At 38.6% G+C, this 26899-nt stretch overlaps 2 protein-coding genes across 2 annotated transcripts; one reads left to right on the top strand and one right to left on the bottom strand.

The window, feature by feature from the left end:
• The first annotated feature begins 309 nt into the window (after positions 1-309).
• On the top strand, positions 310-3778 carry LOC117265663 (perlucin-like protein). Its single transcript, XM_033640285.2, has 5 exons — positions 310-466; positions 552-734; positions 897-1048; positions 1145-1266; positions 3478-3778. Exons 1-5 carry the CDS (start codon positions 406-408, stop codon positions 3644-3646), a joined length of 687 nt encoding a protein of 228 aa, XP_033496176.1. The 5' UTR covers positions 310-405; the 3' UTR covers positions 3647-3778.
• Positions 3478-26899, bottom strand: cd4-1 (CD4-1 molecule). Its single transcript, XM_033640284.2, has 11 exons — positions 26825-26899; positions 14880-15003; positions 10567-10645; positions 10319-10474; positions 10055-10207; positions 8410-8649; positions 7940-8308; positions 4919-5179; positions 4669-4769; positions 4513-4556; positions 3478-4331 (listed from the first exon to the last, which is right to left on the bottom strand). Exons 3-11 carry the CDS (start codon positions 10622-10624, stop codon positions 4301-4303), a joined length of 1413 nt encoding a protein of 470 aa, XP_033496175.1. The 5' UTR covers positions 10625-10645; positions 14880-15003; positions 26825-26899; the 3' UTR covers positions 3478-4300.

Here is a 26899-nt window from a genome sequence, read left to right as displayed (position 1 = left end):
CATCTGGTGTGTGTGTGGCGTAGAGGTGATATTGTTGCAGCTGCTCTGCTAACGAAGAGAATACAAATGACTCTCAGCACACACACAGAGTGCTGATTAATGCTGAGTCGTACTTTTTAGACCTCTATCGTTGCCAAGTTTAAAAAAAGTAGGAGACTTTGCCCATGTAATGGTAAATAATGCCCAACCTGTATGCCAACGCTCTACAAAAAAACATTTGTCTGTCTGATCCAATATGGCAGGTCATCAATGGTTTGGCGACCAGATATTGCACCATCTGAGTTTACATGCTTTGATAATGACAAACACTCCAATCTGTTTGCTAGATTTGTGCAATCTGTACTTTATGTCCCCTGCTCTTTTGCAAGCAAACTGCTCTATAAAACACCCAGGGAGCAGAGATTAATGCCAGAGTTTGCGGTATCAAACAAGCTGACAGTCATGATGAACCTCATCAAAAAGGAAGGTAAGTGCACCCTTACACAGTGTGCACAAGTGAGTGTGAATCAGCATGTACCCTCATTATGTATCTTTACATTCTGTCTTCTCAGGCACCCTGGGCATCAGAGGCCACACTATCCTCGGTCTCCTCATCGGCCTGTTGGTTTGTGGAGCCTCTCAGGCTGCAGAGCAAGACCCAGCCGCTGTAAAGCTGAGACTACACTTGTTGGAGGATCGCTACAGACAACTGTGTGCACAATACAATGCCCTGGCATCCAACATCTCAGCTCCAGGTACCGTATCTCTTCCAGGCTCCAGCAGATGGACGATAACTCATCATTTGTTTATATACTGCAATCCCACAAGTGTTCTGCATTTTCCTGTAAACCATCTGTAAAGTTTTCCTTCGTCAACCAGGCTTTGTTTGCTAAAGTTATACATGCACTCTCCCACAGTGATCAGCTGCGACGAGTGTCCTGAAGATTGGCTCCACGTAGGGGACCAATGCCTCTACCTCAGCACTGACAGGGACGACTATGTTAACAGTACAGCTAAGTGCGAAGAGTTAGGCTCCCATCTCGCCACCTTGACCACCAAAGAAGAGCATGTAAGTGTTTCTGTGTATGTTTTTTTCTTTCCATTTGAACATATTTGTTAATTCATAAAATATTCACAATAAATTTGGGTGCAATACATTTTATAGGATGTCGTGGAACAAGAAGCCAGAAGGATCGCAGGCATTTACTATTTCTACTGGATCGGACTGAATGACATTGAGCATGAAGGAGACTGGAGATGGGCGGACAACTCAACACTTGAAACTTCGTATGTATAAAACAACTAATATTAAAATACTCTTCATGATAACACAACATGCTGTAAGTGCTATAAATATGGTTTTGGAAACAGCCAGACATGAAAATCAAAACTGGTAAATGCAATAAAGGTTCGCCTGGTTTGCCAAGACCTCAAAGAACGCCCTCAGTGTGTCGGCCTTGGTGAGCAGAAGCAGTGCTAAGCAGAAACATCTGTTGAGCTTATTCTCATCAATGCATGTTTACACATACAGACACATTTCAAACAGTGACTGGCCTCTGTCAATACTCCTGCTGCTCATCAATAATACTCCAAACAAGACTAAACCACGCCAACAACTCTGTGAGGCTATACCCGGGCACAATGGTGCCTTAAGCTAAATACTAGCGACAATGCTAACATGGTGTTGTTTAGCCAGTCTAACGTTATGAGATGTGTTAATTTGAATGACATTTTACAGATGAAGGCCAGGGGGGCCCCTGACATTTTGTGCCCCTGGGCCTGTGCCCAGTAAACCCATTCAGTAATCCATCCATGCACGTTCACCAATTTTAGTTTAGTGCATTAACATTAGCACAAGTACAGCTGAGCCGGATGGGAATGTCCTGTTTTGCGGATACTTAGTCAGGATCACAAAGTCACGAGAACAATTCATCTAGTCAATGTTGCACACAAAATGTCTTAGTGGTGCCAGAGAAATGGTCAGGGCGTTCAGTATGACTCATGCTCTGGGGATGATAAATGCCTGTACAAAATTTGTTTGGACAAATCTGTTGGGTAAATCAGTGGTTTCCAACTGGTCCAACCAAAGGGGCCAGATTTCGCCTTAGTCATTAGTTCAAGGTCCACACATTCAGAGTCATACATTGGTTTGGCCATGTCGTTGAACTCGTTTGCTGACTCTATCAAGTAGCTGTCCATTAGTTATCACTGTGCAGCAGGAAACAGCACTTCAAAGTGCTGAAAGCCCTGTGCCGAAAATTCACAGTACTTAAAATAAAACATTTGCGAGTCACTTGTGGTCCATTCAGAATGGACCCGTGACCCACTTTTGGACTGCGACCTACCAGTTGGGAACCACTGTCCTAATGATACAATACCTGATTTAAAACTTCTCAGCTTATAAAAAAAATTGCAAGTTATTTACAAGTGCCATGGATATTTGGTTGTGATTGTAAGTAATTACAAGTATTTAAATTTTATTGAAAGGTCCAGTGTGTAGGATTTACGGGGCTATATCAGCAGAAATAGAAATATAATATGTTTTCATTAGTGCATAATCACCTGCCACCAAGAATTTTGGTGTTTTCGTTACCTTAGGATGAGCCATTTCTGTCTACATACAGAACAGACATGGATGTTTGACGTGAACTAGATACAGCACTGGAGGCTTGAACCCATTTATTCCTATGAAAGTTGCTCGTTGGCGCATGAAGAAAAAAATATTAATCTGCTGCATATAAAGTTACCTGGATGATCGGCTTCCACATCATCAGGCTCATAGAGCAAGCACACTAAAAACTCCCAGTAACTTGAACCTGAATGGCAATAAATGTTATCAGACCAAATGGATCAAATTCTGATGGTGTAACGAGTCATTTTGCAGGGGTTGTGATGCTCAAAAAAAAAGTATCCACTGATTTACAGACGTCTCTTCTTGCAAGTCTACAGGAAGAAGTCCTTTTGGGCCTAATGGCATCATGTGAGACTCAGAAGTTGTAATTCACTGTTTGGCCACTACGAGAATTGCCTTCAAAGCTCAATGCACTTCCTCTGTACCTGGGAACAGGTCCTCTTCCCACGTCTGCCATGTTGTTTCTACAGTAGCCCATTACAGACTGTCCAAGCACTGGCTCTAGATTGGGCCATTTGCCTTTGTGTGTTGACCACCAAAGTTCTCCTACACGCTTGTTACACAGGAGAGGTTTCCGTTGGTTGCAATCTGCAACCTCACCACTAGATGCCACTAAATCCTACACACTAGAGCTTGTAGGGTCATCATTAATGGGCATTTTAAGAGATTCCCTCTCATGAACAGACATCAGAACAGACACACGGCATGTTTCATATCAGTCATTACCCCTGAAAACTTTGCTAACTAAAGCACATCCCCCCTAAAGATAATAACTATTAAAATAATAACATTTATTTGAGCATAACATCAGGAGAAGCAGTAATATGACTTCACACACTGATTTCTTCTTTCTGCCCACTGTGTAGATTCTGGAGCATAACGGATCACATAACAGAGCCAGACAACAGCCAGGCCGGCGGGCAAGAGGGAGAGGACTGCGTGGTGGTGGACAGCCACAAACACGTTTGGAGTGATGTTCCCTGTAACTTTGTGTATCCCCGAATCTGTCAGAAGGCGGCTGCCCCGTTAAAGTGAGCCCCAGCACACCTCTGCAGGACCACCACTCCATTGTAAAAGTTACTGATACTTTATTGGGAAACTGCAGTGACAAAGCATCATTGCTCTTTACAATTTGATTGACAAATAAAAAAATTCTCTGCCAAAAAATGTCCTGTTTTGATTAAATCAATAAAGTGTCCTTATTTGTGTATTTGGCATCAACTTTGAAGTAATATACTTGTAAATATTTATAAAAGCAAATAACCAAGCCTGTCAGTGCAGTATAAAAGAGCATTGTAAAAATATATATTACATATCAAGACAAATCTAGAAGCAAAGTGAGTAAAACAGAGTATAACATAAACAACTATTGACAGCAATTATCACAAACAATATTGTTAAAATGATAATTCAGTGGAACAGAGACATTCTGTTTCATAGAGAAGTCCCTATTACAAAAATGAAAACAATCTCAAAATGGCTGATATATATAATATATATGTACAACTGTAGAATACATTTTTTGTGATGACACAGTCTTCGAACAGAACTTTGTTTTAAACTTTTAGACCCTCATCTAACACCTAACAGAGGTTCACCATTTAGTAGATTTGACAGAAAAATCCATCTTTTCTGGACAGAAATTCAATTGGCTGCCATGTCCTCTTTAAAATGTCTTGGCAGGTGATATTATGTTCTGTAGAATCCTTTCGGCTTCGGGCTGCAACATAAAAAGTCACAGGTTACTTTTTGAGTTACACAAAGAAGCTACAGAACTACAAAAAGCAAGATGTTTATTTTGTATATGTTTCTATCTTTATGGCTTAAAGTATAATTTGGGTTTCAGTGCTCATGAGTGTGTGTTTGGAGCCATTTCAGTCCAGGAAATGGTTGTTACTTACGTTTTGCATTGGCAGAGACGATGCCTGAGGTGTCTCATCTTCCGCTAATGTCAGCCACAGAGACAGAGACAGAAAGAGAGACAGAGATAAGTCTTACTGCCACACTAATAATTCAGTGTGATTGAACAGAAAGGAACAGGAATGGTTCAACTGTACTTGTCTGCGTCGGCAGAGGATGAAAATGAGGACCAGGAGGAGGAGTACGATGACTGTGACACTGCATATGACCACCAGCATCCACACTCTCAGTCTGGGTTCTGTGTGCAACAGAAACATACAGTCATCAAACAGTATACAGTACACAGAGCACATTGTGTAAAACCAAGTCTCTGTTGTAAAAGAGATTGTGGCCACAAGGTCATGCCTATGTCATACTTCCTGCTCTTCTCTCACTTCCTGCACTCACCGATCTTCAGCGTTATCTCAGCAAACGTCACCCATGCGTTGCTCCGCCACAGCTCACACCTCCACTTTCCGCTATCTCCTGTCCCCACTTCCGGGATGGTGAGATGGGCGGGGTGACGGTCAGATGTCAGAGACGACAACAAGGACGATTGTTCAGGTGGGAACCATTTCAGACGCAGGTCAGAGGGCAGTGGCTGGCCGAGGCCGCATGTCAGGTTGAGCTGCTGGCCAGAAATCAACTCTGTTCCTGGGGAGGAGGTGACTGGAGAGAGAAAACAGAAGAAGTGCAGAAAGAAAGAAAGAAAAATTATGAAATGCATGAGGAAATTTGACAGGCCGGGAAGTCTTGTGCTCTCCTTTCCTCTACATTTACTGTCTGAATCCGACTGAGCCTTTGGCTTCTGTTGCTGCAGTGTGCCAGAGAAAGTTAATTTAGGGGAATTGATTTATATATTGCAACCTGTTACATTTATCATTCCAGCGCCATTTGCACTCTGCACTACTGCATTATTCTCTGACTGTTAACGAACTCATATGCTGTTTACATATATCTATATTGGGTCATATAGTTATGTTTACAATGTTCAGCTTTGTTGTCTTGGTTTTAGCTTTATATCTATTCTGTGTGTGTAATTTGAAAACTAGGCAACAACAATAACAAAAGCAAACAAACAGAGTCAAATTCCTTGTATGTGCACATATACTGGGGGTTACAGCTAATTCTGTTTCTGATTATTGATTTTTTTTAACATTAAAAATAATAATTAGAATAGAAAAACAAAAATAAATGTCTCAAGCAGACCCCACTGCACGTAGCAGCAACAACAAATTTAAACTGAAAAAAAGGGAGAAAAAACAGCAGTAATCAGTTATGATGATGACGAGAAAACCAATTTGCAACGACAATCGATTAATCCTCCAAATTATTTTTTAAAAACAAAATTGCTAAACTTTCTCCAGCTTCAAACCTTCAGTTGTTGGAATACTTGCATGTCTCTTTCTCATGACTTCTATTACAATAAATTGAATATCTTTAGGCCTTCGACTGCTATTTAAATGTAATTTAGATAATGAGTGGGTGGAGCTGACAGTCTGAACCATTCAGCCTGCCATCATAGCACAAACTTCACCTGTTGATATTATGCAGTCATGAGTTAACAGATTATTCACTATCATTTACAGATTATAGATCTTTTTTTTCACTGAGGTTTCAGGTGGCGTGTTCCTGAACTGTGTGAGTAAAACCAGAGTCTTAACATCGAGGGAGACGGCTTTTAACCACGATCTGTATTCAGACATAAAGATAATATAAAGAGAGGCTGTTTGAGTTGCATACATTCAAAAAGAAATATTTTCTCTCATATGTTTTAGGTATAATTGTTTTCTAAATTTTGTACTGACGTTGTGTGGAGCTCTGTGCACGTACCTGAAGCAGGTCTGAGTGTGTTAACCTACCACTGTGGGACACTAATCTGTGTTTATCAAGCCAAGTCGGGGTAGAATTTGATTTGCTCTTTTCTTTTTATAATGATGATTATTATAATAATTGCTAGTATCATAATTACTATTACTGTTATTATATTTTATATTTATTGTGTCTATTACTAAGAGGAACAAGAACTAAAGACAAATCTTGAGAATACTGTATGTACAAATGTGCAAATTTTGTCTTCTTTGTGATTATGTACTGCGCCCCGGCTGGCTTTTGTCTTTTCATTTTCGGCTCTTTACAAAAATTCCCCTCCACCATTTCCCTTATGCTTTTTAATGTCAATATTTTTTCCCCCAGAGGGTCGGTGGCACCCTAAGTGGCTCCCTATGTCGCATACAGGAAGCTCTGTTTGGCATATCTTCCATCGTCAAACAATATATTGGTCAGTCAAGAAAATAACTGGCAGATGAATGACGAATGAAAACAATAATAAGCTGCAGCCCTAAAGAAAAGTTATACAGATATCAATACATTTCTGATTTAGTTTTGTGATGTAGGAACCTACCGGATGATTGGTCACCACCATAGGTGTCATAAAATGACAATTAAATGCATTTTCAAAGCCAAAATGTTTGTACATCTTCAATATCGGACACCTAGTGCACCAGGGCCTGATGCATTTAGACCGCTATGTTATATGATTCTTTGCATTTTTTAGATCCAAGTACAAACTAAAACTAAGTAAACCCACTATTTTTTTTACTATATATCTTTGCCTAACTCTTAGAAACTTATAAGCAGTCAAAAACTGTGGTCTGAAATTTAAAAGGCAATAGTTCCCAGTGGTTTTAGCTTGTTATTTCATCTGGCTGTCTTGAAGACCATTAAACAAACCAACCTCGAATCACTATTAACAAGCACACAAGCACTCACAGCATCGTATTTAATAAGCAGGCACGGCGTATTCGATTTTGCCTGGCGGAGGTGATTCCAGGGGGGCTAAATTGGAGAGAACCACAAACATGGCAGCAGGACTCCGGCAGGATCACGTTAAACTTGTGGGTTCACAAGCAAATCAGGGGACCCATAATTACAAGATAGCCCCCTTCCCTGAATTAATCCATCAGATTGGTGGGCTTGTTTCAATGTTCCTGGTTAAATAATAGCTCAGATAAAAATGAGAAATCTTAGTTTTACACCATAAATCCTCAGAACACAGAGTCCAATTAAAATTCATTGTGTTATCACACTCTTCTGGCGGAGGGAAAGCTCGTTATACTCTATTAAAACAAGTGGAGCTAGACAAGTGTATTAGCCACTAAATTAGACACATGCCACACCAGGGACACTTTCAAATAAACTCTGCAGCCGAGAGATGAAAACACTCGCACGGTACAACAGAGAGGGGGCGAAGAAACGACTGTCTCCAACTCGTTCTGAATGACAATTAGGAGGGAGAAAAGAAACTGGACATCAAGAAGATAAATGAGGACACTGCAATAACAAAAGAACAAGCAAACAACCATTCATATGACCAATGTGAGTGCAACACAGAGCTGGGCTTGTACAAAGCAGTTTGTTTTGACTTACTTCGCAGCACCTGTACGTGCACAGTCCTGTTCAGAATCACACCATTTTTAAATTCCAGGGCGCAGACATAGTCTCCTTCATCTTCTTCCTTCCCTCGATATCTGGTCAAAGACAGATCCTTTTTTTTCGGCTCTGATACGAGACGCAGTCCTCTGTCTTGGTCTGCCTTCCAGGTCATCGGATTCCCCACAGAGAGGGAGAAGAGCCTCTGTGGACTGGAGCCCGGTTTAGGGATGAAGTGCCAGTGAACTTCCTTGATACCCGTATCATTGATTTGTCCCCAGGAGATGTGAGCAGGAATGGAACAGGGGATGGTGAGAGGCCGCGATTTAGATGTGTACTGACTTTGTGAAGTAGGTGGGGAAAGGTCTAAATGAGGTGGAAAAAGAGAAGTAATGGCACGGTTATCTTTGCGATGAGGGTACACTACAGTAAAATGAATGCATACATGCACATAAAGAGTTACTTACCCACAACTGTAACAGAAACATATGCCTTGTTCTCTATTTGATTATGTGTTGCAACACATGTCCACTCGCCATTGTCTTGGCTTGTGGCTATCTTAGTGAATGATCGTTGGTTACGTTCTCTCTCTCCGCGAGGATTCAGCCAGTGGATCTGAGGATTCTCGTGACCCTGAAGAGTCTCTGCATTGCAGGTCAGAGACAGAGTGCTCCTAGGCAGCAGCAGAGTGGACGGTTTCACAGTCGCTTGAAAACAGGATGGAAATGATTAATAGTATTAAAGGTTTGATTTATGATGTACATCAACGAAATTATCTGTGGTATCTTTTTTTTTTCAAACTGGTGCTCAGTGATGAAACGTTAGTTCCTCTTGGTTCTCTCCTGCAACTTAATTGGATGCTATCAGATTGTTTCAAACACAGTGGATCTTCTAGGGAATTAAGTATTGACATGCTGGGAATGAATAGTGTTAACGCTGGTTGATTCAGGAAATGAAGTGACATGAATGGACTTGTGGCACAACTTCAAATAAAATACTTTTAAATCTTTGGGCTTGGGGGAAGTTAACAAGTATTTTTAAGTCAAAAGGTTCAAGTCCAAGTGAAATCATGAGTCTTTGGTGTTAAAGTCAAAATCCAGTTGCTTGATTTAGTCAAATCGAGTCTGAAGTCGTCAAATTCTCGACTTGAGTCTGTTAATTGAAAAAGGTGATCAATGAAATTGAGGGAGCAAGTGAAATTGCAGAAAAAATATCTGTGATGCTATCTTGAAGTTTATTTTTATGGCCATTCAGTGTTTCCCACAGAAGTAGAATCTATTTGTGATGGTGGGGTTGGGGAGAGCAGCAGCAGTCAATGATCAGTTGTTGCCGCCGTACGACGCAGCAGTGAAGGACCGTCTCTGTAAGCTGCTCTCCTCCTGCTGTCTCTGCCCAGTTAGCATGAGCTAACACAGCACGAGATCTCATCCCTACTCATTATATTTTGCCACAGCAGCGGCTAACGAGCCATAAATCACTGAAACAGCTTGACTCTGTTGTTGAACCTGTAATGGGTAATGTTAGCTGTGTGATGCTAACAGTTAGCCCTGTCACTGTGTGTGTGAGACTCTGTCCTTGGAGCAAAGCTGCAGTAGTATTCCCAATATAAACAGTGAGAGAGAGAAAGGGGGAGTCTGACAGAATGATTAAGCTGCTCGCAGCTCTACCATGAAATAAAATTTTACCTGTTTTAGATAGTCGAACGTGCGGTAAAGTTGTGGTGACAACATTTTTACAACTTACTAGGTCTGCTGATTAACACCATCTCATTTTTATGTTAATACAAAACCTAATTTGCTCGGCATTATGATTCCCTCAAACGCTTCAACTTAGTTTGATATAAACTTTATTTCCGGGAGACAGGGCTGTTATATGAGTATATCCACGACAAGCTAAACCCAGTGCCCTCAGATTAAAACATTAAAATCATTACAATTATTTTTAACAACAGATTTTATAAAAGCATGCACTAGATTTTACTAAAATATATCTTGCCCATAGATTTTGTTGACAACCACACAAAGCGCTCTTGTTAAAAGTATTAAAGCCCCTGTATTATGAACATGTATCAGGGTGACTGAACTGATCATGACACCCTAGTTTTACTCTTACCAGTAAGTCTGAGTAGTTTATATGTGATGGTCTGAATGACTACACTCATCCGTTTCACTTCACAGACAAAAGTCCCAAAGTTTTCTTGTTGAATATTTTTGATCATCAGTTCATTGCCATCAGTCCAGGACAACCTGTTCTTCCAGGGTTCGGCTGCAAGGCAAGAATTGAACAGTTGTTACTGTCAAAGCACTTTTATTTGTTTCATCTGTTGTTATTAAAAACATGCTGTTCTATCAGTGAATAGCTCAATGCACTGTTCACCTTCAGAGGTGCTCTTTCTCCCCAGTGGATTTTGCACCGCAAGTTCAGGGCCACCCTCCAACTTCCAGTACACATAATGTTGTTTTAAATCAACGCTCGCTGGAAGCGGAAGTTTAACTGTCCCTCCCACCTGGAAATATCTCACTTCATATGTCCCTAAGAAAGTGAGAGAAATGTCATGTTGATACACCAAACCAAACCATCCACAAGTCAAAGTAAATAATTCATCTGCCATCAGTGCATCTTACCTGCTGCTGACTCGAACACAACGATGAGAAGGAGGACAGATTGAATTAAGTTCCTCATTTCAGTCACACGTCTGAAAAACTGTTAATTTAGAAAAACACAGGTAACATAATAATAAATTCTGCATGATAATAATAATAATAATAATAAACGTTTTGTATAGCAGCTTTCACATATATATATATATATATATATATATATATATATATATATATATATATATATATATGCACTAGTCAGACCAGAGAAGACCAAAGCATGAATCATTGTCTTTGCATCAGTACATCCCAGATGTGTTCTGAGATTTTTTGATATATTCGAGCTGAAAAAAATGCAGTCAGTGAGCTACGTTATGATCTACAACAACACCCAAGCTTTTCCCCTCATTGAACCTGTTTTGCAAGAGTTTTAAAGCCACTTTGAATGTGTCCTTTTTTTTTTAATGTTTTGTTTTATAAAAAATGTTAGTGTTCCAAGTTGTATTACTCCTTAAGCCATCCAGCGTTCATTAATTTAGATAGTCAGGCTCATCAGGTGCTGGAGAAAATAATACAAAGGTGTGTCGTCTACATAGAAATGCAATTTTTACACAATGTTGTTGTATAATTTGGTGAAAAAGGAACATGTATGTGCAAAAATGAGTGGGCCAAGCAAGGAGCCCTGTGGAACACTATCATCACTCTTTCTGAGGAAGATATTTAACTGTTTACTTTTCCAGTTTAACCTTGAAAATCTACCTTTGTAAATCTTAATCTGAGTTTAATGTTTGGTTTTTGGTTGGTACTGTTGATAAAGCTGTTGATTCAACTCTGTATTTTTAAAATGACTTCTTTCTGTATTTATTTGAGAGGCTGTCCAGTAGATATATTGTAATACATTGCATTATATCATATTGCTCCTTAAATTTTATCCGCCCCCTCTACAAATATGACGGCAACAGAATATTAAAACCACTTGTCAATATACAGTAATGCAATAAGCCCTAACACGTCTCTGACAGATATACCAGATTCACAAAGAAATAATTTTTTGCAAGGTTTAATTTATGCACAAAAAAATTAAGCATCAGAGCAATAACAAAGTTATTGAAAGATTTAGAAAAGCTGTATTTTAGTAAATTAATGTTGTAGTGAAGTCCTTACTTTATCATATAATTGTGTGTGCATATTGTATCAACTTTTGCTGCAAAGCGAAATCTTTCAGCAGGAAGAAAAGAGGGGTTTGTGGTGGTCTCAGATTTGGAGAGATTTGAGGAGATAAAAGACAAAGAGCTGAGAGAGCTGAGAGAGTCGAGAGTAGGCGGCCTGTGGTGGGTTTTTGGATGAGAAGAAACAGACAAATGTCGGAGGGAAGAGACACAGAGTGTATGCTGGGTTGTGGTGGGCCTTGATTTAGTTAAGGTGCAGATTCTTATCCCAATCATCCCCCTCTGCCTCTCACACCCCCTCTCTTCCTCCCCTGTTCCACGAAAGACGGATCTCTCCACGCTTAAGAAGAGAAGAGAAAAGAGACCACAGCACCAGCAGCACACCTAGACTGTGGTTTAAGGTAGATATTTCTCTCTTCTCACTCCCTTATCTGTCTTTCCCCCCCTCCACTTTATCTCTGTGGTGTGTACAGTATGTTATGGTTGTGCACAAAAACATCTTGTCGAAGACTTTTATTGTTGTTTTAATATTGATTAGACCCTTTGGAGAAAAAGATATAGGTTATGTGTCAAATATATTTTAAACTAAACCCCTAACATCAAAAATCAGTCATGAAATATAAATACAATTTCTAATTTAAGTGAAGGATTGTGCGTGTAGTCACACAGGCCAGGCGATTTCCCATGATGAAGATAAAGCTGTTGGGTCTTTTAACTTTGAGTTGCGCTTACGGCCAAAAGCGAGTGCAAAAGACAAAGATCTCAGATTTATTTTTCAAGATTTTATTTGTCATTAAGATCAAATGAAATCTTACACCAAAATCAACACAGAACACTGTTTATTAATATTTATTGGGTGTTTTGCTTCAAGCTTAAATAAATTTGAGAATTTTTTTTTGGGTCGTGCTCTGCCTGATGCAAATTTAGCAGCAGCTGTAGGCTAGGTGAGTTTGCCAGTGGTTTCTGAGGCAGAGGGTATACTAGAGTCTCTTGTAAAAAAAAGTTATGAAACGATCCATTGTGGCTCCGAATGTGCGTAGGCCGACACTTTAAATAATAATACAACTAATTTGCCAGAATGTTTCAATAGCACATTAATGTTAATTAACTTCTTCAGCCTGCCATTATGGATAAGCGCTGCACAGTGATTTAGCATTAGCTAGCGGACACAAGAATTCACTACTAACCATTAGCCTATCATTAATGTTGGGTAAAGTTTTGTTTTTTTTTCATTTACGATTAAGCCAATTCGTATTTGGTGTGTATTTGGTTAGTTTTTAAAAAAAAAGAAGCTTAAATTGAAACTTAAATTACCAAATAATAATTTGGCAACCCACTGCCTTACTCAGAGGACCTCCTACAGACGTGAACCATCTGTTGAAGACCCAGGAATTATACTGTATAAAGAGGTGAGTAGACATGATGAACGTTGATCTTTAATTACAAGAACTAACAAAACAATATATATTATAAAAATAAGAATATAATAAATAATAAAATAATAGGCTTGAGTCCAACCTGAGTTACATTTGATAGATATTTGATGTATAAATTAACTTCCATTAGTATTTTTTTCCTCTTAATCTATAATAACTTTGCAAGAATACCTATCCATAAAGGCCGGTATTAGCTTTTGACAATTCTTTTTTTTGTGGTATAAAAAATATCAAAGTTTGAGCACCCTGGTGGTCTAGGGGTTAAAGCGCCAGCCATGAACGCAATGTCCCCCATTTGCCTCCGGCCAGGGACCTCTTTTTGCCTGTCATTCCTCACCTCTCTTCTTTCGTTTCCTGTCATCTCTCCACTGTCAGCTGTCCAATAAATGCATAAAATGTCCAAAAAATCCTTCTAAAAATCTCTTTGTCTCACCATTAGAGGCCGGATCCGCTCACAAACGATCCTCAATGAGTTATAGCCCTCTACATGAAAGTATCAGGATGCATATTTCAAATTTATTAAGGTCACAAAGTCCTTTTTATTGTACATAAATTCTGCTTATGGCTTTAAAATGTTATAATCATCCGTCTGGGGCCCTCGCACTTAAAATGGCAGTCAGTCAGTTACCTCAAGAAAAGCAGCATTAAATATTAAAATCTGAGGTGATGTGTGTCAAGGAGAAACGTCTCGAAGCAAATGGTTTATGTATGTTTCCAATGTATCTATAAAAGATCAAGGACTGTAAACATGTGAAGAGAGAGATGTCTGAGATATGATATAAAAATGCTGCATTATTTATGACGACTAAGATAAGAGTTTGTAAGAGAGTGAGTAAAAAGGGGAGACCGAGAGAAACTGGCGATGCACAGACGTTCAGAGTCACAGCACCTGTGGAGCTTTAACCCAGAAACCAAGATGATCATATCTGTAGTCAGGATGGAGCTTCAACAACAAGCAGAGATGGAGGGGGGAAGGGGGGAGGGTCAAACACTGAGTGGAGGCAATGAAGGGAGGAGAGTGAGCAGAAAAAGATAAAGGACAGACAGGTTGACAGTACAATTTATATGAAATATGTCTGTTTTGTACTATTTAAATTCTTGTTTTCGGCGGCACCTGAACTGAATTTAACATATATATATTCTTCTAGTAAATACAATTTTACTCCTTATGCATTACACAAGCAGGAAACAATAATGTTAGACTGCAATATAAGCAGTACACAAATTAATGTTACTGTATTACAACACATGTAACTCAGATTATCATGTTGCAATTAAAGGTCCCTGTAAAATAAATTCACGAAAATAAAATTTCCTTACCAATAAATTTTAACTTAATAATTTATTTATTGTGTTGCATAGCGGTGTGACACACAGTGCTGAAATAAATATAAATAAATAAAATCCAAAACCTCAAAATGATTTTAGGTGTAATGACAATTGTATAAATATAAAAGATGATTTTCCTGTTTAATGATCTGCTGTTTCTCACAATTTTATTTCAAGGATCAGTACGTGCGTTTGATTAATACATCTTGTCTCTGTAGCTGCAATTCAAAAACTCTGACATTTCGGCCCCGCTCCACCTGCTGAGGTCTCACAGGATCATCAGTCAACATAAGTACCAGGTTTGAAAAAACATTTGACACTAATATTAAGTACATACAGCAGTAAATGTTTTTATATTTTAAAATATTCAGCTCAAATCTATAAGAAATCACAGTATACTTACATCTATTGTTGAGCGCTGAGTGTCCCTATGTGTTCAGTAATCCAGCGTCAGGTGGAAATGTTGAATATTTATCAAACAAACCCTCTTTTTAAGTGCCGTTGCACCTCCCCCGTCAACGATTGGTCTGGAAACAAAGCACACAGTCGTCGATCAAACACAAAATCAGAATAATGACCTTTGATTGGCTGTTATAAAGAAGGAGAGATCTCATCTCATTGTTTTTTTCCTTCTAATCTGAAATTGTTTGAACTAATTGCCTAATGTGTATGTTTCATTTTAATGTTACATATTATTGCGCTGTATTACTAATGTGTAATGATGCCATGTTTCAATCAGTAAATTGAGGTGTACTCATGATTTTCTTTGTTCCTTTTTACTTTCTAAACAGTCCAACAGATAAACAAATCACTAATCTTTATTGGATAAAAATGTTATTTGACTTGCTGCCTGATAACAGAAGTCACAAAATTTGTGAACGGTCTCCACGGACTCATTATCTATCTTTAGCACGTTCTAAATAGCACATGGACGGCTTACGGCCTAATTTATTATAATTGCTCAGTTGATTTTCCCCCGGTCGTATAATTGTACTGATTTAGATACATAATTAGTGTGTCAGAATTCAAGCCATGAACTGCTGGACCAATCTTCACAAAAGCAGTTGTTAAATGCAAATTAAAAATGAAACAGTTCCTAAAAAGAAACACTCAGATAAAGTGCAATAAGGGAAAAATAAATAGTTTCGGGGAAATTGTGTCGCTGGGACGGCTGTACAGAGAAATGTGATCATGATTTTAGTATAAATATGGTGAAATAAATATATCAATAGACTTCAATTCATAGAAATGCAACCATCAGCGCCTTTTATTTTCTCCTCTATAAGATCTCCTCATCACAGCTCCAACACCAGTCCCTGTGTTCATTTTTACACACTGACCTGCCATCACTTCAGGCTTTATTTGTCATGAAAAATGTTTTTACACAATCACATTAACGATATTAAAGTCTCAAGGTAACTTCAAAGAAGCGGGCAAATACTGTTGTGTGAACACCGGGAGCTACGCACATCAGCGTACCTTGTAGTCTTAGAGTTCACAACAAGATTAATGTTAAGGTTGTATAAATGTGCAGGACGATTTGTTTCTCGTCTGACAAACAAAATGACTTTTTCAGCCAAGAACCATGATCTTATTGTTAAAATAGTCAAAGTGCTCCTGCGTGCGATACTGAGTATCAACCAAAGAAACATTTATACCCATAAAAATATCATTCATTCATTTCTTTAATTCCTCCTGATTAATGTTAAAGGTATGTATTAAATTTTCCCATCAATGCCTGATAACTTAACATATAATCTGTATGTACTCAATTGATGATATATCACACCGGTTTGAGTCAAACCGTCAAATCTAAGACTGTTATTTGGCCACGCCAAACTTTGTGTGCATAATTTTAAACACATTTTCTCATTATTGAGCGGGCCATGTTTTAAACTTTGTTAGAAAAAATATTTGAGTTGAATTTATATAAAAAGTTAAATAAATCTTTGTTCGTATGAGTTTTTAACAGCAGCCCGCCAAACAGTCTATGCGGCTGGAGGAAAATTAACAGTTTCCACTAAATGTTTTCATCTAAACTAATTCTTGTTTTCTGGTCCGATTAATGATAAAATTAGCGTTCAACAGTGAAACACAAGCTGATCAGAATTAACAAAGCAAATGAGAGCAGCTCGGGGATTTAACAAACAAACCCGTAAAATGGAAAGTGCAGGTTTGATCTCTGTGAAAACCAACATTTGTCCTTAAATAAGGACTAACTAAATAGAGTCCTGCACTCATTTACCCATTGTTGTGCTGCTTTTGGCAGACTTTGCACCATGAACCTGCTGAGGACTGATTATTTCTTTGTATATATGTTTCTGGATCAGAGGTAAGCCACACATTTAAGTATACAAGCCTTGTTCAAAATCAGTTTTTCAATTCACAATTCACTGAGTGTTTCAGTGATGTGAAGAAACTCAACTGTCAGTCATCCAGAGTGAAATTCAGATGACGCTTCGCATGACAAGATGTAAAACTTTTGGGGTAAAAGTACACCTGTGCGGGAGCCAAACATCTGCAATTGCTTATCTCCACTCCTAACCTGCTGTAACCTGCTGTGGAGCCTCATCTGCACTCAATTCAACAACAGTAATGTAGCATCTGTGGCTCTCTGTCTGTCCTTATTGTTGTCTGAGTTTGAGCTTATTGTCGCCCTTACTGAAGTAAGTAAGGAAAAATGGTCTAATAAACTTTTATGCATTTCAAACCAACGTTTCTGGAAAGCTAAAGGTATGTAAATGAAACTGGAATAGCCATCACAGTCGGCATGAGCTTAGTTTGTTTGTTTCTTTTCAGTGAAACTTGATAACTTAAAACTCTGTTAATTAAAACTTAAAACCACAAAGGAAATTTAGTAAAATAAGGCACTTTGTGTAATTTCAGGCTTCACTGAGTCAGAATTAGAGAGAACAATATAATACAGATAGCTTAAAGGTTTACCATTCACATGAGTGTAATTTTTTCTTGTACAACATCGACAAACATTCGTTTTTAAGGCATCGTAACAAAATAGAAATTCATCTCCACACAATAATGAGGTGATCTGTCTGAGGCCAAGCTAACTAATGACAGCTACAGGGATCATTAAGAGACTGGAGCTGTAGAAACGCACTGCCAAAGTGGTTTAGCAACATGAACCACAACAAGGACAAAACAAACATCTCACACACGTCTCATGTGTCTCTCTGAGGTTTGTCTGCCTGCCTCTGTACTGCCTTCATGAAGGGCTCACACCTGCTTCTGTTCTCTCTGAGCTCAAAATGAAACAAGCCTTTTGTTCGCTCCTCCGAACAAAAACCCTTCAAGTTATGGCCGCCATACAGAAACATTTAGGGCCCAGCGTAAATGAGCATTCTCTCACAGAACACCTGGACATAAATGTGCTGCAAAGAAAAGGTCAAAAGTTAAAGCATTGTCAGTGGATGTGTGTTTTGGAGCTGTGATTTTGGTGGAAAACACCTGAAAGTGAGGACTCCCTCATTAGTCACACACCTGACGAGGGCGTGTGGACCACATCGTTTCATTACTGAAAGAGAGAAAGACTAAAAGTGTGGGCCACAAGCAAGAATCAAGGGTGATTCACTTTTTTCGTATCTATCTTTTTGTTTTCTCATCCTCCATTTCACTCCTACAGAGGATTTCCCTCACCATGCGATCTCTGATATCTGTCTCTGACTTGTTTTTTTTAAATGTTTTAAAACCATTTATAGTTAGAAGAATGATGTGCTATTTAACAGAGGAAGGTAGCAAAAACACTGGAAGATGTCTGAAGCCCTGCGAAAACAGGAAAGTACAGAGTTTGTTCTGTCTGTGACTGTTTTAGATATAAACAAAATGTCAGTGGAAATGAGGTTGAGAATCAGAAACAAGTGACATTCTGCTCAATGACTGAAAACTGTTTGTTTCATCATGTGGGGAAACTTCATTCAAACTTCTCTGAAACTTCACAGTTGTGAAACAACAGATGTCTCTCCCACTCACCACTTGAACTCCATCATTCGTGCACACCGATGGTTATTTTCGTATGCTACTGTATTTCTTGTAGGCTGCTGCATAATCGTTTCATCAGAGTGGAAAAATATATTTTTGAAACAGTTAGCTCAGGCACAAACAAAAAATGAAACACAAACACGACTGTCATGCTGTAGCAGGTCGCAAAGTCAAGTCATGTTTGTGTGATATTCCTAAGAAATTCTTACTAAGCAGAGTTATCTTTGGCATCGGAAAAATGCATCATAGGTCACAAGAAATGAGCGCGGTTCATGTTAAAGCATACTGTTACTGTAGAGTTTTCATTAACATAATGCTGATTTGCTGGAGTTTAATGATGACGTTGGTTAGCCATGGAAAAACTGCAGTACACTCACAGCACCTACATACATGTACGCAACAACTGTCTAAATAGCTGTTGTGACTAAATTCTGGTAAATAACCAATTTGACCAGATCACTCATCCAAATTACTGTCAGAATTAGACCTCTTTCCGAAAGGGTTAACTGCATGGAAGTTCAGGGGTTGCTGAACATGATCATGAATACAAAACACAGTTAGCTATCTCTCAATTAAACAGCTTTCCTGCAAACACCAACTTTCCGATGTCATAGCATCTATGAACGTTTCTTTCCTAATGCACCACAGTACATTGTGTTACTTGTGGTGTCCCACAGGGCTCAGTTCTGGGGCCCCTGTTATTCTTCATAGATTTGCTGCCCTTTGCACAGATTTAATAATGCGAAACTTATTTGTGGATGATATCCGACTCTACTTCTCAATCAAACCTAGTGAGCCTTGCAGGTAATCAAGGCTCTTCGACGGCCTTAACACTATTACAAACTGGACGGCAGAATTTCTTTTACAACTCAGTGCTGATACCAGAGGTTTTGGTTGTTGCTTCAGAAAAGGCTGCCACCCCAATCATGCAAAATATTTCCCAACAATATCTGATACCTTGACATATATAATCTAAGACTGTTATTTGGCCACATGTAACTTTGTGTGGATCATTTTAGACACATTTTTTCATTACTGAGTGGAAGCTGTTTTTTGCTTTTTGTTTGCACGAGTTTTCAACAGCAGCCCGAAAAACTGTCTGCACGGCTGGAGGAAAATTAACAGTTTCCATGAAATGTTTTCATCAAATCTAATTCTCATTTTCTGTTCCGATTAATGACAAAATTAGTGTTCAAAGGTGAAAAACAAGCTGATCAGAATTAACAAAGCAAATGAGAGCAGTCCGGGGATTTAACAAACAAACCCGCAAATGGAAAATGCAGGTTTAATGGCATCTTTTCTCTGCTGCTCAATCAAACCTACATAATCGCTCCACACCCATGTTAAGCGGCTGATCAGATCTTGTTTTTTCCACTTACAAAATATTAGTTAGCTGTAGGGCTGGGAATCATTTTTTAAAAAATGACAATACCAGTACAAGAACAATACCCTTTTTCGTTTTGGTGGTGAATTGGCATACTGAACTGCCGACTCCATCAAATACACAGGGCTCAACTTCACCACAGTATAGACTGTATGGGTTGTAGCTGCTGTTTCCCCATGCTGGGGACGGTTGAGCTAGTTAGTCCGGCCATGCACACACACTGACTGCTAACTGTTAGCAGTTAGAGTAATTTGGTGTCGGTGTGAGTTTGTGGTGTTAGATGTTATCCCCTACTGTTGTGTTAGCTCATGCTAATTGGGCAGACTTTGAACTGACCATTTGCCGAGGAGAGTGGCTGCGGAGACTTCAGCAACAGAAAGTTTCCTGATCTTGTGGGGAATTTGGACAGTTTGGGATTAGACCCCAGCACAAAAAGTACTAGTAGGTATCATTTGACTGGATATGTTTAAATACGACTTGGTACTGGGTTATTTCGATCACTCCATGTTGTGTATGAAGCAGTTTAAAATTCTCATTCTTACTTACAAAGCATTACATGGTTGGATTCCCGCATATTTGGCTGAAATACTTTGCTTGTACTCCTCAGCTCACTCTGTTAGGAATATTGATATATACTAAACATACTAAATTCACTCTCTGTCCTTCGAACCAGCCTTAAAATTCATGGTGATCGAGCTTTTGAGGCCCTAGTACCTAAATAATGTAATGCCTGCATCCTTACTCTGCTGACTCTGAGGTTTCTTATAAGACAGCTAAAGATGGACCTTTTCAGAAAGGTGTTTGGTGAAATTGTTGATACTGCATTTTATTTATATACTTTTTATCTGGAAAAGGCAATATCATAGTGTGCACATAGTCCTTTAGATATTTTTTACTTAAAACCCTCTTTCCAGTTATTTATATTCATGTACATTGTGCATATGCACAGAAAAAGGGAAGAGCCACTACTGCTGTAGGTCGAAACTCAGTCCTCAGGAAAACTTTAAGCCCTCCATTATCACTTCCAACAGTATATCCAATATTCAGCTGCATATCCACATGGATACAACCCACAGACCAGTGTGTACTTCCACCTCAATTGGACCACAATTGTTGTATTTTGCTTTCTGACATATGCCCATCACACACTCTGTAAAACACATATACGTTAGAACTAAGGGAGCTTACACTTCTACTATGCGTATCAAGACGGGGAGAGGAAGATTAAAGGTAACTGGAGCCATACAAAGTCTGCCTCGAATGAGCTTATAAAATCGATCAGTTTATTCCAGATTTGATAGAAATTGTTCCTTTTGATCCTCAAATAGAAAGTTACCTTTCCCTTTTAAATATTTCCAAAATATTCTATACCAACCTTCCAAAGTAGGTGGTACTGCTTTTGGCCGCTTTCTAGTGATTGATTATTTACTTGCTGCCAAAAGGGCTTGCAGCAGCTTTGTATTTGTCCTCTGTTTTAAAAGCAAAACATGATCCATATAAAGACGCTGCAAGTTCAGGGATATGTGAGCCCTAAACATCGTGCTTAACGTTTTGTGGATTCCCTTCCTGCATAAACTCAGTTTGGGACAGTCCCAAAATATATGAAAATGATTTGCTTCTACGTACGACTTATATTTTTGTATTTCTCCTGGTGTAAGTTTTAAAGTATCTTATAATAATATAATATAATAATAATAATATTTTACCAGCAATATTCTCTCTCTAAATTTACCCCACGTCTCCTCAGAAAGCCAAATTCTTGCATCTTTTCCCCACCTTTCTTTAATATACAAGGTATTCTCATTTTAAGCATGAAAGAGAGCATGTGTTTCTTTTTCGTTATGTACTGCATTCTTAATTTTGTACTTTTGATTATGATTTTTTTTCCTGTATGTTGTATAATGCCTGTGAGAAGCACTTTGTGACTTATGTCTGTGAAAAACGCTACACAAATACATTTTACTTATTTACTTACATTCAGGTTTAGTACATTTAGCACAGCATTATGCCGTATGCGCAGCATAATGTAACAAAATGTTCAGCAACAGAGCTCTAAAATGAACCTAAATGCACATGTTTTGTCCATATAATGCATTTTCTCACAGTCACATCACATAACCGCCACGTCCTCGGTTCATTTCAAGCCTGTTTGGTGCATATCACACCACGTTTTCTGTCCATCGCTACACTGTCAACTATCAAATAAAGGCAAAAATATATATATCTAAAATGTATTTGCCCTGAGTAATATTTGTATTACTCCTTAACTTGAAGTAAAAAAGTAGAAGATGTACAGAGGAAGACAACGAAATAAAACACTGCTCTCCTGTTGTGCTACGCTCTGGGAAGATTAGCTCTGTCATTGTTTGCAAATGTAATACATTTCCACAATTGCAGTGTAAAAACTGCATTAGAAATTAGATTATCAATTCTCAGATTTCTCTGAAATGTGTTGTACATTACAAACACAGTCATGGCACGTAAACAGGAAAAACACACATTATCCACATACACACAGCAACAACATTACAAGCACAAACAGCTGCAGTGTGTATTTAATTTAAATGCTCAGTGCTCAGTGTCCGACACACACAGGTGCACTCATCTACCTCACAGTAACAGCTTTAGAACAGTTTAACCATTGTGTTTCATTTCCTGGTTCAGTGCACTTAACCCTCGGCCTACTGGGAACCATCTTCTTGTTTAGCACTTTAACGTTAAAGTTGCAAACCTGACACACATTAGCAGCACAGGGGGAGCCTCACTCAACTGCCATCTTGTGACAGATGAAACAAACTAGAAAATGCATACTTTCAGTGTGAGACTGGTCAGTGATCGATCTCAATGTGCTATTTAAATACTGACTCCACTCACCAGAAGCTGCACTGACAACTGAAACCTGTGTGGAACTGAAGCTAAACATGAGGGGAGTTTACAGCACGGGAAATCACCTATCAGGTGATCATTTCAAATTAAAGGATTTTGGATTATTTAACAATCATGTGTGCAGTTTGCAGCTGCAGCTGGAGCTCTGTTAGCCGTCTCCTGTTGCTCTGAAAACTCACAAATCAACATGCTGATTGCTGCACATTTGTTGCGGCAATCAAATCCAGCTGATTGGCATTCAACATAATGTGACACAAACTTGTAGCAGGTGTTTACATGGCTTTGTTTAACTAACGTTACTGTTCACAATAAGTTAACTTTATTAGCTGTATATGGGGATTTTCTCAGCTGCTGGATACATACTCCTAAAGGGAGGACAACCCTAATGGAAACACAAGAAGGAGGAACACACACTGGTTCAGAAATTTCAGTTTCGCTTTGAATGATTGAGTGTGTTCATTTCTGTAAGATAGACAACGAGAAAGAGAACTGAGTAATAGCCATGAAAAGGGAATCCTGTTTTCTCATATGAAAACAACCCCCAGTGCAACACAGACGTTATATTTTCATAACAGAGTAAGGGAAACACAGCTCGGTAATTGCTTACAGAACAGATAAAAAAATACACATCCAGCCAGTAAATATAAATGTTTACATTCTTCTCGTCATTATAAAAGGGAGAAAGGAATGCATTAATTTTCTTTCACTATATAGGATGTAATCCATAAGTAACAATTTTTCATTATTTCTGCTTTGTACTCCAGCACACAAATAAAACCGTGGGATTAAAGAGCTGCCTTCAAGCCTCATCGGTGTTTGAAGATGTTATTGGGCGAACTGCGTTTGTTGAACACACTCCCCTGAATTTTAGAACAGTGAAGCGAAACAATGGTCTGAAACAGATAGTTTTCTGTGGCCAAACATGGTAATTCTATTGGCCAGCACATCATTTTGCATTAGATAAAGCTGATGGTAAAAGGCCCCAAAACAAGCAAGGCATGAAGATCACCGCAGTTCAACAGGTCAGTCAGAGTATCACCAGGTAAGATACTGAGGGCCTGCTGATTATCTGTTGATCGCAGATTTCAATCATTAACTAAAAAACTACAACCAAATATTGACTATTAAAACTCTATAAAGGGTGTTTTTCAAAACAAAATTAATACATTAATACATTTGGGTCAGCTAAAAATTGAGGAAACGTGCGGAATCTCATTCTTTAATTTGAAATGAACCGCGACACAGAACAACAATATGACATCTCCGTCATTCTACTTGGACCATCCATCGGGTCACAAGAAACCTCAATCAAACTGGTATAGATTTAAACATGCACACAAACAAAATAGTCAAAAACAAGATGTCCATTCTGACAGCACGATTATTACATGAAGTAAAGCTTAGCCTTGTTAGGTGCTTTCTTCTAAACTGATGGGTGTTTAGACTAGTTTTAGTGGTCGTGAATACAGCACGGACTGACACGGAAGAAGTTAGCCGATCTCACTTGTGGCAGTTACTGTAATACTGTAAAATGATTGGCATAAATGCAGCAGGGGTAAAGAGTTTTCAGCTTAATTCAATCTTTAATTCATCCCCCAAAGGGCAGTTCGAAGCAGGCAGGTTTACAACCACAAAAGCACACAAACAATTCATTCACACACGTATAAACAATCCAAAAAGACAAAGTAAGAAAAAAGTTTAACTACACAGGGTTAAAGGCCAATCCATAGCGGGCCAACAACATAAAGGAACATTACGCCAAAATGTGCCACATGTGCATTTATCAGTCTGTACACAAGGTAGTCTGACCATCTCTTGTGCCGCGCCTGTTCCACAAGTCTTATGGCTTTTGGTTATATAATATTCAAGCAGTGGTATCCCATGTTACATCTGCCATGTTGTGCGGTCCTGAATGAAGTTGACGTTGCTATTACTTTTAACAAGTGTATTTATAAATTCATACTCAAGGTAAAATGACCGTCTCTTGTGCTGCGTCTGTTCACAAATCTTATGGCCTCTGACTTAATTATACAGGCAGGGGTATCCCTGTGTCAACGCATACAGTAGAAATATAATACGTACCTCTGAAACCATGCTAAATCTGCCATGTTGTATGGTCCTGAATAAAGATTAAGTTGCTTCTATCTTTAACATGTGCATTTATAAACCTCTACACAAGGTAAAGTGACCGTCTCTTGTGCCGCGCCTGTTCACAAGTCTTATGGCTCCTACTATATTATACAGGCAGGGGTATCACTGTGTCAGCAACGTATACAGTAGAAATATGAAACCATGTTAGATTTGCCACTTTGTTATGTCTTCACTAAAGTTTACGCTGATATTATCTTTAACATTTCCTGTGTTTATGGGGATAAAGTAAAGAATAAATCATGTGAGTCATATGTTGATAATACACAGACTAGTTTTGTTTAGGAAGACTATTCAGGCTCAAAAATATGTTTGAGACTCAAATACAGTTTCAGTTATCGGTGTGTTAAGTTGTTTTTAAAATACATTTCATAACCATTAGTTTTATTTCAGATTACATGACAAAACTGGGTGATATGTTTACCGTAAGTGTCTGCCAAACATGGACTCTAAATTTGTTTTAAAGCCTTAGCTTTTGTTCACGCTTCTTCAGTTTTACATATGTTGAAAGCAGCACTATGTTTTGTTACAATTAATTAAAACACCTGCATCAAGCTCCCACTGTTTACACTGTATGCTAACATTACATTAATATACGCTGTGTGCCACATTAAGTGTGTGGACTACGACAAGCACATATGTGTATACGATACGGTTCAGTATACACTGTGTGTCTTCAGGCATTACTGAAAGCACATTGAAAGCTATGTGTTCAGTTAGCCCACTGCTGACGACAGAAAAAAAAAAACACCGCGAACCTGTAAAGAGTCATTTGTGACATAGTGGAGATCTCATTCATTTGATAAATTAAAAATATTTCACAGAAACTATTAGTGCCCCAAAGCACATAAATATAAGAAGTTATTATAACGGTTTCTCTTGAAGGCTGTTTCAAGTTAGAAATAAACATTATGTGAAATTTTTTTAAAATTTCAATGATTACTCTGCTCCTCAGAACATTATTTGCAACAAAAAATACAATGTAAATACAGTGTAATTCTTCTATTAGAAAGAGTTTGTATGTCAAAAACAGTGAATTATTAAAAAAAAAAGAAATAAATCATTGGTGCAACAATTATTACTTCACGCTGGCCAGTTGTCAGGCCACACAGCTGCACCTGTTAGCAACAGCTAACAGCAACACAAATAAATGAAACATTCAGAATCTCCTGGGTTTAATACTTTTTATATTTCCAGAGATTTCTTCCTTAAGAATTACTTTATGTGTGTGAATTACGTTGCGAATAGCACCCCATCAGATTGCAAAATCAGGTAAATGTTGCCTCCGTTATTGCACAAGTTTTGAACTTTACACTTCAAGAAAGTGAGTGACAGAAAATTCTATTTTAGGCATTTCTGATTTGTGATTTTGTAATCCTTCTCAGGAGGAAGACAACAAAATGTCTCACAGAAGGTGAAATCCATACGTTGGGAGCGTTATATTTAAAGTTATTCAAGGCCAGCCATAAAACAAGCAAGTCATTCAGCGTTGTTTGCCTAGATCCAACTCATCTGTGTTTCTTTCAGCTAAATATCACGAAGCATTCAGCCGGAACATTAAAGATATTCACAGTTTTCATGTTCTTGTTTGAGATCATTCGTCAGTTTGAGGCTAAATACAAACAAGTCAGACAAAACCAAACCAAGGCCAATCAAAACAATCAGTATGTGGAACGAGAGACAAAGAGTTTTAAGAACTGTGGCCCCGGCGAGAGACCAGGTTTGAGTGCTACAAATTTGCCCCTCAGTGCCCCTTCAGTGCCTCTGTCTACGAGAGTGCGTCTCTGACAGCGCCTGTCAGCATTTCTAGAAACAGTTCGTAGACATGTTGCTATCCTGACTCACGTATCGTCCCCCTGTTAAAATATCTCTTAAATCAGCTTTTAAAACAAGCAGAATACTGAGTATACATGTACAGTGTGTTTAGCAGTACTCACATGTGATGTTCTCAGTGCAGCGATGAGTTCAGCTCTGACATTTGGTAGACTGTACGCGCTGCAGGTGGCTCTGTC

The sequence above is a fragment of the Epinephelus lanceolatus genome, chromosome 10, assembly GCF_041903045.1.
Source record: "Epinephelus lanceolatus isolate andai-2023 chromosome 10, ASM4190304v1, whole genome shotgun sequence".
Lineage (NCBI taxonomy): Eukaryota > Metazoa > Chordata > Actinopteri > Perciformes > Serranidae > Epinephelus > Epinephelus lanceolatus.
This window is presented reverse-complemented; position numbering and strand designations above follow the sequence as displayed.